This window comes from Lonchura striata, chromosome 28, assembly GCF_050655825.1.
Source record: "Lonchura striata isolate lonStrDom1 chromosome 28, ASM5065582v1, whole genome shotgun sequence".
Classification (NCBI taxonomy): Eukaryota; Metazoa; Chordata; class Aves; order Passeriformes; family Estrildidae; genus Lonchura; species Lonchura striata.
In genome coordinates this window covers 3,038,841-3,051,099 of record NC_140730.1, presented here as the reverse complement: position 1 = coordinate 3,051,099, position 12,259 = coordinate 3,038,841, and the positions used below count along the sequence as shown (strand labels likewise).

The 12,259-nt window shown below is 52.2% G+C and overlaps 1 protein-coding gene across 1 annotated transcript in view; it reads left to right on the top strand.

Annotated features, from left to right (window-relative positions):
* PTPRS (protein tyrosine phosphatase receptor type S) overlaps positions 1–12,259 on the top strand; it is a 133,603-nt gene that overhangs the window by 24,658 nt on the left and 96,686 nt on the right. Inside the window, exon 2 of the mRNA XM_085562391.1 lies at positions 8,420–8,587. Within this exon, the coding sequence (XP_085418517.1) occupies positions 8,500–8,587 (88 nt within the window). The 5' untranslated portion in view covers positions 8,420–8,499. The remainder of the gene's footprint in view (positions 1–8,419; positions 8,588–12,259) is intronic.

Sequence of the window (12,259 nt, the reverse complement as noted above, 5' to 3'; positions counted from 1 at the left end):
GGGATGGTTTGCACAAGACTTTTTGGTAAGAACCACCTACTTTGTGCGAAACCAGTCCCCAGAGGGCTGCAGGAGTATTGTAAATGCAGGCAAACCCAATGGGAAGAAATGCTGATGTCTGACTCAATTCAGAAGGCTGAATTATTTCTTTATTATAACTATGCTAAAATACATCAATATACTGTATAAAAGGAGGGTACTAAAACTACATACTACTTTATCTGACTCTAACACAGCTCATGACCCTCTCTCTCGAGTGCAGCTCCAGGTGGGTTGGATTGGCCATCGGCTCAAACAATCCTCACCAGAATCCAATCAAGCACTCACCCCAGGTAAACAATTCTCCAAACACGTTCCACATAGGGAAAACAAGGAGCAGAAATAGAAATTGTTTTCTCTTTCATTTCTCTCTGTGCACCTCTATGAAAATCCTGAGAGGGCAGAAATGTGCTTGCCACACAGGAGACCTGAGGAGCTGGAGGAAGGGCTGGCAGGTGTCTGTCAGCAGGTGAGCTCCTGTTGGTGAGGGGCAGCAGTGCCAGCCCCAGGAATGGGCTTTGCCCCCCTGCTTGCCCAGGAGTTTTGGGGTGGAGGAGGGGGCTGCCATTCCCTGTGCTGAACACGAAGGGAGTCCCTGTGCAGAGCTGGCAGAGCTGTTCGGAGGCTGGAGAAGGTTGCAAGGTGCAGCAGCATCCAAATTTCTGTGTGAAGGGAGCAGAAAGCCAAAGCTGGAGGGATTAGCCTGGTCAGAGGGACTGCTGCCATCTGGATGGGCTCTTCCTGGTGCAGGTCATCTTCGTGCCGTGCTGCAAGCCAGGAGAACACCAGTTCCTCATTGCTGAGTGGTTTTCTCATATGCTCTTAGTTGGACACGCAGAGATGTGAGGCCAGGCAGTCTTTCCTCCCCAGGAACATGGAGCTGATCTGAACATGCATTTGATCTCAGAAAAAGGCTTTTCCTTAGCTTGGACTCCAGACATGAGAAAAGCTGTTGCCCTTTTGTTGGTGTGGGCAGCCAAAGCATCTCTTTGGGCTCTTTGCTGAGATTTTATCTTTTTTCCCCCTGTTGTGTGTAGTGCCACCCATCAGCCTGGGTGCCAGGCTTGGGGTGCAGGTGTTTTGGGAAGGGGCTGCTGGTGGTTTTAGCACTGCTCTCTGTCAGAAGATGGTGTTGGTGGCCCTGGCAGAGGCAGGGGTGCTGCAGGACGTGGTTATTTATCGGTGCGAGCACGGAGACGGGATGCAGCCCATGCCCCAAGGAGCTCCCAGTCTGTCAGGCAGCTGAGCTGGGCCTAATGATGAATGACTTCCTAAATAAATAAATAAAGCTCAGAGGCAGGGAAAAAGAAACGTGAAGTATTACCCCGAGCCACAAGGCAATTTAGTTGACGGTTTCTGATGCCGTCAGGCGCTCGGCGGAGATTGGGATGGTTTGCTGGGAAATGCTGAAGGATGGGGAGTGTTTGTGTGGGAGCCGGGGGGGGGGATTGGGATTCTGGGTCAGATCCTTCCCTTTGTGCATCCTAGAGGAGAGCCCAGCCCTGCAGAGAAGCCACGTCTCCTGCTCTGCACTGGTCCAGGAGGATGCTCCTGGGGTTTCTGGTGGTTCTGGTGTTGTCTCCATCGTGACTTTGGGGTCCTCCCTGGGTTGTGGCCACAGCCCCCAACAGGGTGCAGCCAGGCTAGGGGAGCTGTGCTTCCTCCCCCTCCTCCTCCTCATCCTCCTCGCCTCTGTGCCCTGTCTGTGCTGGGCTGCACCTGCTGAACGTTCCTGACACATCAATGCCTGTCACAGCTGTCACTGCAGGGGGAAATTAATTCCTCCTGACCATCCCAGCCCAATGTGAGCTCTCCTGGCTCCTTTCTCCTGCAGTGACCACAGCTTAACCCTCGCTGTGCCGTCACAGCCCCGGGCAGGGAGCATCTCTTGGAACACACACACATTTTGGCTGTGCCCTGAAATGCTCCTTGTGCTGGGCACTTCACTCACATGGGAGGACCAGAAATGCCACAGGGATAAAAAAGAGGGAGAGGGAGAGAGAGAGAAAGGCTCTGTGTGTGTGTGTGTGTGTGTGTACGTGCAAACACAGCGAGCTGTCTCAGTGTGCAGCTTCCTCTGGTTTCCCACATTGTAAAAAGGGATAATACTGTCATATTAAAGCACTTGGAGATGTGGGGATGAAAAGCAGCGAATAGGACCGAGACAGTCCTGATCAAAGCTCTTTTTTTTTTCCTCCATCTGTGTTTGTTTCCCCATGGAAGATAATACTCTGCCTCTTTCTTGTAAATATTTTTTTAAGATCTAAGTAACTCCGTGATAGATAAACAGCCATGCTTCACTCTGAAGGATCTCTGCTGCCTGCTCTAATTGTGTTTGCCAAACCCCTGGCCTGCCTGCAGGAGTGGCTTGGGGAGCTGCATTCAAGCCCAGAGGAGAAACTGTGTCCAGCAGCTTTGGGGTGGAAGGCACTGACTTGGAAATGCTCCATCACCTCCTTTTTGGGTTTTTTTTGGGCAGGATCAGGCCTCTTATGAGATCTGCACAGGCGCTGGAGCTTGGCGCCTGAAGCAACCTGAGTGTGGCTGCCCCATCCCTGGAAGTGCTCCAGGCCAGGCTGGATGGGCCCTGGGTACCCTGGCCCAGTGAGGGCATCCCTCCTGTGGCAACGGGGGTGCAACGAGGGCATCTCTGAGGTCCTTTCCTGCCCAAACCATCCTGTACCTCCATGGGGTGGGCTGTGCAGGGCTCCAGAGCCAGCTCTGCACGTTGGCATCTCCTGGTTCCCTCTTGGGGTCTGCAGATTGAGGTGACCCCAGCAGTGTAAAAATCCTCATTTCCCAGCCCAAGCAGCCAGAGAAGGAGTCTGGAATGTGTAGGGTTGGCTTCTCAAGGTTGTTAATTTTCTTTTATCTAGAACATTCTTTCTCTGACCTGCTGAGCTCATCCAGCAGCTCGGCCATGGCTTCTGTCTGCCCTCAGGGCAGTGTTCACATTTTATACCAAAAACTGCCTGTGCCATGTTTACAATAACGTGCCAATATCTATCATTTTTGTTGGACAGTGTGTGTCTACCTTAAACCAATAGAAAAGTGTCACCATCACAGCAAGACATGGAGGGCAAGAAGTAGAAAAAGGTCAGGACACGCCCAAGTCCCTCCATCTTCACCCCCTGAATCTTAGTCTAAAAACCCCCAAATTCTACTTTTTCACTCTGTGTTAATCCAACTACCACACTACTCAAACCCTTGTGGCTTGTGATTCCTCACACAAAGTTGGCAGCTTTTTCCACGGGGTAAAACCAAAGCCAGAGGTGATTTTGACTTCGTGCCAGGGTCTGGAGCCAGCCAGGGCAGCCAGAGGGATGTGCTGGGCTCCCCAGCACCAAAGGGAAGGTGCCCAGGTGGGCTCCTGGGCCAGGTCCCTGTCCCAGCCCTGCTGAGTTTGCCAAGGCCAGGGCGTTGGAGAGGAGCAAGCTGGAGCTGTGGGGTAGTGAATTCAAATTTCATCTCTGCCCTCCTCAGGGGAGGTGACAAATGAGCTGGTGGTTGTGCTAAAAGCTTTTCTTTCTCTCTTTAAAGAGGTTGCTGGGAGGAAATGAAGTGACCCACTGACCTCTGTTAATACGCAGCACAAACGAAGCTGGTGCTGCTGGAAGGAAGAGCCCTCAGTGCAGCCCTCTGCCTGCAAGGTGTTTGCTTCCATTGATGTGTCTAATGGGAGCAATTCTCCCACAGCAGCTGCTGAAAATGAAGATATTTAATCATCTCCTAGATCCTAGTGGAACCTTTTGCAGAGAATTTCTTTAAAATCGCCCTTCTCCTTTTCACAGGCAGGTGAAACACAAAAAAAGCCCAAGTGCTTTTTTTTTTTTAATTTTTTTTTGGTGATTTATTTTTCCAAGTTGTTATATTGTAATGAATCTGAAATGAATGCATGGTTCCTCCCTCCTGGATTTTTTTCAAACACAGAGCAAATGTTTCAATTACCAGCTCTGTGGGGGCTAAGAACAAGGAACATATGGCAAAATGTTGCCCAGAGAGGCTGTGGATGCCCCATCCCTGGGAGTGTTCAAGGCTTGGTCTAGAGGAAGGTGTCCCTGTCATTGACAGGTTGGAACAACATGATCTTTAATGTCCCTTGCAACCCAAAGCACACTGTGTTTCTGTGAAAATCCTTGTTCTGACCCACCCCAGTGCCTGTCACTGTGCAGACACTGGTTTTCAGCAGCATTTCCCTCTTTGAGCAGTGAGCACCAAGGTAGCCAAACCCCTCCTCCTGTATCCCCTCCATACCCAAAGCAGCTTAAGGGAGTTAGGTGTCCAGCACCCTCTGAAATGGGACTTGCTGGGGGGAAAAAATCTTCAAAAGCATCTTAACAGCTTAGGTTAAGTCCCTTTGACTCCCAGGGGAACTTAAGCTCTTAAGAAATGTAGGTGCTGCAGAGCATTTCACCCTCTGTGCCTCGCTCCCCTGGCTCCCTGGCTCATTCCCAGCTGCAGGAGCTGCACTGGGAAGCTGCTCCTTGCAAACACCTCTCAGTTTTACTATTTTTAATCATGCTCTCCAGGACCCCGTGCTCGGTGCTTACAAGCTGCACACATGGCCTTGCTTAGAGCTGGAGATTAGGCAGCACACAAGAATGAATGTCTTACAGGAGCTCTTTTACTGTAAGAATTAATCTTATTCCTGAAATGTGACCGTATCTAGCACAAATCTGACCCCACTGGGGGCCATGGCTTCACTTAATTGCATTCTTTAGCAAGGATTGAGGTCTATTAGGTGGTTTGCTTGTGTTGCAGGGGATCCTGTGCCAGAGAATTTAGTGAGGGTTTGCAGGTCCGTGGAGCAGCACAGGAAAAGTGCCATTATGTTGGCTTGGCTGGTGCCAGGAGCTTGGCTGGGTGCTCAGAGATGGGCAGGGGTGAGCAAACCTGCTCCAGAGAGCACAGACAAGGTAAGAGAGAAGAGAAAGGAGCTTGGCTGGGTGCTCAGAGATGGGCAGGGGTGAGCAAACCTGCTCCAGAGAGCACAGACAAGGTAAGAGGGCACAGAAAGGAGCTTGGCTGGGTGCTCAGAGATGGGCAGGGATGAGCAAACCTGCTCCAGAGAGCACAGACAAGGTAAGCTGTGCCCCGAGGAGAGGAGAGGATGGGTGACAGAGCCCTTGGGGTTTGAGCTTTCATCAGAACAATTCCCACTGGCTTTCAGACCCCTTGTGTGGCAGCTGGGTTCCAGCAGGGCGACTCAGAGCTCAGAACAGACTCATCCCCTGTGCTGGAGGCAGGAATTGTGCAGGGGATGAGTCTGCTCCTATTGCCAGGGCCCTGCCAAGGAAGCAGAGCAAACCCTGCCCCAGCCTGTCCTCCACATCCACAGGGGAGCCAGGTGGGTGCAATCCTGCTCTCCTGAAAATCCCACATCCAGGGGGGGACAGCAGTGATGTACCTTCTCTGAAGGATGAGTTGCTGGATTGAAGCTGACATGTCCTGATATCTCTGCCAGCACTTTCTGTCTCCATCAAGGGCTCGGGAAGCACATTAGCACCGGAGTGGAAGTGTCACCCTCTGGCATCTCCTCCTCTAATCTTGGAGCTGTTGCTGTATCCCCTTTTCCAGACCTTCTCCATCAGAGCCCATTATATGGCAGGAAAAGCCATGCTGGGTGTGGAGGAGGCACAACATTTCCCTGACATTCATTTCCCTGCCTTCAGCTCCATCCTGAGGGGATTTTGGGGACATTTTGCAGGGAGCAGGGCAGGCTCTTGGCTGCTCTCCGTTGTGGAAGATGACTGGTGCTGTGTCTGGGGAGCACACAAGGCTCAAGGAGATGTTTGGTGGCATTTTTGGTGCTGGTGGGGGTGGATATAGTGCTCTGATAAAGAAAAAGAAGAGTTTCTGAAATGGTGGCTGAGCTGGCGTGGTTTGTTGGATTTTATTTTAATACAGGCACCTAAAATAGTTGGGTGTATTCTTGCTCTCTCCAACACCAGCCTGGCTGGTGGGAATGGGGAGCTGCAAGGGGGGAGAAGGGAGAGCCAGGGAGCTACAGCACAGCTCCATTGGCTGGGCTGGCATGGATGCCACATCCCCAGTTTAATTAACAGTTCCCATCACAGCTATTCACCATGTTCCCACTCTCTGCTCACCCCTGACAGCAACAAAAGAAACCCCAACGTGTTGTTCTGTGGCCTGGAACCCTGCAAATCCAAGCTAGGGCTGGCTGGAGCCTCTCTGTGTTTCTCTAAATGTGTCTAGAACAAACATTTGAAGAGATTCCCAGTGATAGGATTCAGGTTTTTTCCTCTTTTTTGTTTCAGTATTTATGCTCATTTTTCATGAGCACGGTGGATCTGGGCTAGCACAGAGCACACAGCAGAGGCTTTGTAATCCTCAAAGTGCAAGTCCAAAGCTTCTCTCTGAAAAGTTGTTCTTTAGGGCTGAGTATGTATTTCTTGTTTATCCTGGCTTTTCTTTTAATTCTGCACACCTTGGAGAGTTAATGGGACAGAAAAAGATTAAAATGCCCCTTCACACTGCCTGTCCTGACAGTCTCCCACCCTGATGTGTGTCAGAAAGCTTCAACGGCCTCACCATCCCCTTAGTCCTTCCAAAGCCTTTGATCATTGTACAATATCTCCTACCTGGCTTTCCTCCAAAAGGTGATAAACCCCGGGTTTGATTTCTAATTGGAGTAACGATAGCGGGAAGGAATCTGTCAGATCTGAGAGCATCCTTGCACAGCTCTGGCCCATTATCCTCGTGCTCAGAGTCTGGCTGGTGGGAAACCTCTGAGCTGCCGACCCTATGAGGGGGTTGTGGCTGCAGCTTTCACTCTATTTTCAGCCCTTCTGGGGCAAATCTCACCTCTGTGACTGAGGGAAGCAGTATTGACACACAGGACTGGGCTGGTGGGGAAAATTCAGCTGCCTTAATGCCATTCCAGCTTTGCACAGGGATCAGGATAAAGCTGTAAGCAGGGAGCTCTGTTTGGAGCCAGGAGTTGTCTCCATGGAAATGTGCTGGCAGGGTGAGGGGAGCAGGCTGGTGCTGAGCTGGATCTCCCCTGCCACAGCCCTGCTGATCTGCTGCTTCTGTCCTGCTGCCACGTTCTGCCACGTCCAGGGCAGAACTGGTCAGGAGAAAATCTCTCCCACCTCCTGTGGAGGCTGCGTTTGCTTGGTCCATCAGGATCAGCTGTGGCACCCCCTGCTGCAGGTATTCTCTCTTCCAGTTTTGTGTAGCTCAGTAACACAGTTCCTCTGTGTGGTGCAAATGGGGAAACTGAGGCACCGAGTGGGGCAGAGGCTCTCAGGTGTGCAGAGTAGCTGCTGCAACCTCAGCCTTGCTGGAGCCTTTCCAGTGTGTGTTTCCTGTGTAGGAGGAGCTCTGGGACACCCACAGTGACACCTGGCTCAGGGTCAGGGCTGCTGTGTTGGGGGATCACTGCCTGCCTGGGCAGGAGGATCCCTCCTCAAACCACAGGGATCCTCAGCAGACAAAAGGGGACCCAGCAAAGGCATCTCCTCTTTCATCTGACCTCTTGGGGGAGAGATTTGTTTCCTTCCTTGCTCGGTTTTTTATGTGTGAGGCTTCAGCTTTGCTTCTTCATGCTGTGCTTTTGTGGAAAAATCGCCCTTTCCGAGGGTCCTTGGGCCCTGATCCCTTCCCATCTCACTGCTTGGTGCTGCTCGGCCTCTCCTGTGCTGGGGAGGGACAGAACACAATGGGTTAAAATTCAAACTGGGGCTGGGATCTGCCTGTGGGGCTGGGGTCTGCCTGTGGGGCTGGGGTCTGCCCATGGAGATGGGATCTACCCATGGAGCTGGGATCTGCCCTTGGAGCTGGGATCTGCCCTTGGAGCTGGGATGTGCCCATGGGGATGGGATCTGCCCATGGAGTTGGGATCTGCCCATGGGGATGAGATCTGCCCATGGGGCTGGGCTCACCCCATGGATCTGGGCTCACCCCATGGAGCTGGGCTCACCCCATGGAGCTGGGCTCACCCCATGGAGCTGGGCTCACCCCATGGGGCTGGGCTCACGCCATAGAGCTGGGCTCACCCTATGGATCTGGGCTTACCCTGTGGGGCTGGGATCTGCCCTTGGGGCTGGGATTTGCTCGTGGGGCTGGGATCTGCCCATGGAGCTGGGATCTGCCCATATGGGGCTGGGCTCACCCCATAGAGCTGGGCTCACCCCGTGGAGCCAGGCGGGTGCTCAGTGCCACCCCACAGTGCCACCCCTCAGTGCCACCCCTCAGTGCCACCCCTCAGTGCCACCCCGCAGTGCCACCCCGCAGTGCCACCCCGAGGAAGGTCCCCGTGTCCCTGCAGGGACCGTGCGCTGCCGCGGCCGCTCGGGCTCTGCCCGTCCCCTGCCCACCCGCCCGCCCCTCAGAGCTGTCCCTTTGTGCCCCACAGGTGCTGACAAGGCTGGGCAGCCGCTGCAGTTCCCGCTGAGCCGGAGCCTTCCCGGCTGGGGCCGAAGGCCTTTGCAGAGGATGAGGATCCTTCCCAGCCCTGGAATGTCTTCGCTGGTCTCCCTCGTGAACGTCCTCTCCGTGCTGCTGATGGACTGCCTTGCTGAAAGTGAGTGACTCTGCTGTCCCCCTGCTCCTTTTTTCAGCCTTCTCCTTTTCATCATTCAAGAAGTGAAGCTCAATAGTGATCGAAACGCTGATCAAGTGTTTCATTTCCCCACGTCCTTAATGTTCCACCAGTGCCTTCCTATTGTTCACTGCCCCACCCCAGAGGGATGCAGGGCAGCTGGGTCCTCACAGTCTGCTTTGAGTTTCAGGTTGCCCCCACGGCTGCCAAAGAGCTGGGGAGAAGGAGTGAAGGTGCCTGACAGCTCTTGCCAGAGCCTTACCCCACCTTCTCCCAACCCCATCTCCACCCAGCTCACCCATATTGTCCTCTCCTGCTCCTGCCTTTCAGGATCTGTCAGACACTGGTGACCATTGTCAGGTTACTTTCTGGGGCTGGATTCCAAACAGCATTTCAAGAAAGAGTATTATGTTTCTGCTTCCCCTGAGTGAACCAGTTCCAGTTCAACACAGTTTTTATCTTTGCTGCCTTTCAATTCCTGCTTTAGAAAATGAAAAGGAGAAGGAGAAAAAAAAAGAAGTGAAAATCTTCAGCGACTTGAATGTAATGTTCCTTCAACATGAAGGCTGATCGCTTGGGATCAGTGGGGAATAGACTTTTCCAAGCTGATTGAATTATGAGGTTTTTTCCTCCCCAGCAAAGCTGCTTGAAGCTGGTGAGAGGGCTGCTCTGGTCAGCATAGCCCTTGACAGCTTTTCACGTAATCACTTCGTTATCAGGGTTTATTACGATGACGGGGATTGAATGGATCCGCGACCTTTTGTTGCTGGGAGATGTTTTTGGAGCTCTGCTCTCTGTCCTCTCTGCAGTAGGCAACTGGGGATGTGTTTGCCCTTGCCTCTCTCTGAGTTTTGCTGGGTTCATGCTTAATCCCTCTTTGCAGAGAGAAACACTCATGTGCAGAAAGATAATGTTGTGTTTTGTTCCTTTTCATTTCATAAGCCTGGCAAGTGAGCTGGGCTCCAGGAGGGTCATGGTAGGGTGAGGTGTTGGCTGTGGGTCAGTCTGCACCTCAGATGGTACCACTGGTGTCCAGAAAGAGACCCACAGCTTCAGCCTGAGCTGTCAGGAGGGGCAGCAGCACTGGAGCTGCCACGAGCCTTTTGCCCAAGGATTTATCCTTTGGAGCTGATGCTAAGCAGGGTCTTTATGAGCACCCAGAGTCAGTGGGTGCTGCTTTGTGGGCTCAGGGTGGCTCTGTTGGCTTGTGAAAGTGGGCACTGGGACTCTCCATTCCTGGCTCTTTGTGCAGTGGAGTCAGGAGTGGGGAATCAGTGGAAATCTGGACTCAGGGCTCCGGGGTCTTGTTCTTGCCACTGTAACAACGCCTGGCAAAATCAGTTTGCAAAATTCTGCAGGCATGGAAGGAGAGCTCAGGTGTTCTGCAGCTCTACAGCCTCTCTGCATAAGGAGAGCCCTGATTCATCCCCAGTGATACCTGAGTGCCTGTGAAAATTGGTCCATTTGAATTTTGAGTGTACAACAAGGCCTGAGTGCTGAATGCTGACAGGGACATGGCAGAATCAAGGCTTCTCCAGTTCTCTTGTGGTTTTCATTTTCCTGGGAAGGAACGAGCATCTTGTCTGTCCCTCCTCTTTGGGGTGAGGTTTGCTCAGAGATTCCAGCAGAGCTGGGAGATCCCATGTGCTGTCTGACTGCTACAGAGCCTCTTGGGGAAATGTGCCCTCAGGATTCTGTGCTGGTCAGACACAGAATGCACCAGTGGTGTGGCCTGAGCCCTGCTGAAATCTGTCACTGCTCTGCAGACACCTTGCTGCTTGCAGCCAAGTTTCTCTCTCCTGTAGTTCTGCAGTGTCCTTGGATCCTGAACTGTGAGGGTTAGTGCTTTTTTCCCTTCTGGCTCCTCACTGATGTCCGTGCAGGAACTTTGCAGCTTGTTGGGATGGGGCTGCCCTTAACCTGCTCTCTGTGCAGATGTTGGCCAGGTGTTGTCTCTCCTCTTGACCTGTGGAGCATGCCAGCACCTCCTGTGCCCGTGGGGATGCTCCCTTGTGCCAGCTTGTTGCTCTCAGCCTGGTGAGGATGAGTGGGCAGTGAGTTGATGCTTCCTTGGAGGGGCTCCTAAATCCTGGGCGACCCCATTCCTGCCAGCAGCACCCGAGCTGGCCGTGCTGCTCCCCAGTGAGCCCTGCAAACAGCAAACAGCTTTGTGTGTCACAGCTGCAGAGGCTGTGTGAGGAGCTGTGGCTGTTCTGACAATGTCCTCTCCCATCAGATGGCCCCGGGCTCTGTCACATTCCCGTAATCCCTTGGCCAGCTTCCATTTGGCCGCGGCGCTGACCCCGTTTGCTGCCCTAATTCACCCCAGCCCCCCGGGCACACGCTGCTGCTGCCCCTCCTGGCATGGGAAGCCCACACTGGAGATGGGAAACCCCTGGGATTGTGGCTTTTGGAGGGCAGCACCTCCCAGCTTTGCAGGGAGCAGATCCCAGCGCAGCAGAGCCTGGGCTGAGCCGGACTTGCCTCCTCTCCCAGTGCAGCTCTGGCCTCTGCCATCAAAGGACCATTAAAATACTTCCCTTGTTTCCGAGGCTAATTGATCTCAGGCAGTGATTTAAATCTTTCTGTGGCAGGAGCATTCTATTTAAAGGAAACTGCCATTTAAATTAAAAATCCAAAGCACCACGCTACTTTCTGCCTGCTGTTCCTCCTTGGGAAGCTGAAGAGAACAATAATTGGAAGGTGTGACACAGGCATGTTCTTCCTCTTTTTTCTTTGGTTGAATATGGACATTTTCTTTGTTTCTTCCATATGGTCAAAGGCAGACATGGAACTGGAAATTACTAATTCCAGGATTATTTTCAGTGGTGTCATGAAATGGAAAGTATTATCCTCTTCTTAAGGATTCTGCTGTTTGTGTGAGTACCATGAATTGGCATGGCTGCAGGAAGTTAAGGGGAGGCCTCCCCAGGAGCTGCACAGCCAAATGTGCCCCTTGGAGCTGAGAGGAAACCAGGCAGCAGAGACAGATGAGGCTTGGAGATGAGTCCTGGGAGAGGAATAGCTCCCAAATTGCTGATGGACCTCCTGTTTCCTGTTCACACACCCAGCCTGAGCCATAAAACCTCTGTGCTGAGCACCCTAAAACATCTCATTCTGTGTGTGCACAGAGCCAGCCTCTTGTAGCTGGAGCTGTTCCTGCCCAGGTGTGCAGGGCACAGCTGCTTTTGGCCAAGGGCAGTGGTCAGGTCCCCCTGCCCTCCTCTGCCACCCGAAGGAACCACGTGCCTGCTCCAAGTGCTCCTCAGTTGCACATAAAAAGCCATTTACTGCATGGAAATGTGGCCATTTTTCTGACTGGAATCAGCATGCTCGCTGTTTTCAAGTGGATTTTTCTCATTGATTAAACCTTTGTGTTTTACAATAGCACTTTGCTAATTGGCACTTTGCATACACAGAAGGCTGGTGCGTGGCTCTCTCCACCCCAGCAAAGATTTAAGGGCATGGAACATTACTTATTACTTACATTTCCTTCCTTTTATAAATCACAGTATAGAACCCTTACTAGCACACTCCGAAGTATTACCATAAATAATTAAATCTAAATTGCAATTGACAAAATAAAAGAATAAAACCCCTTTTATGATGCATTACCCTGGCTTTCTTCCCTTTTAATTGCCCTTGCTCCATCAT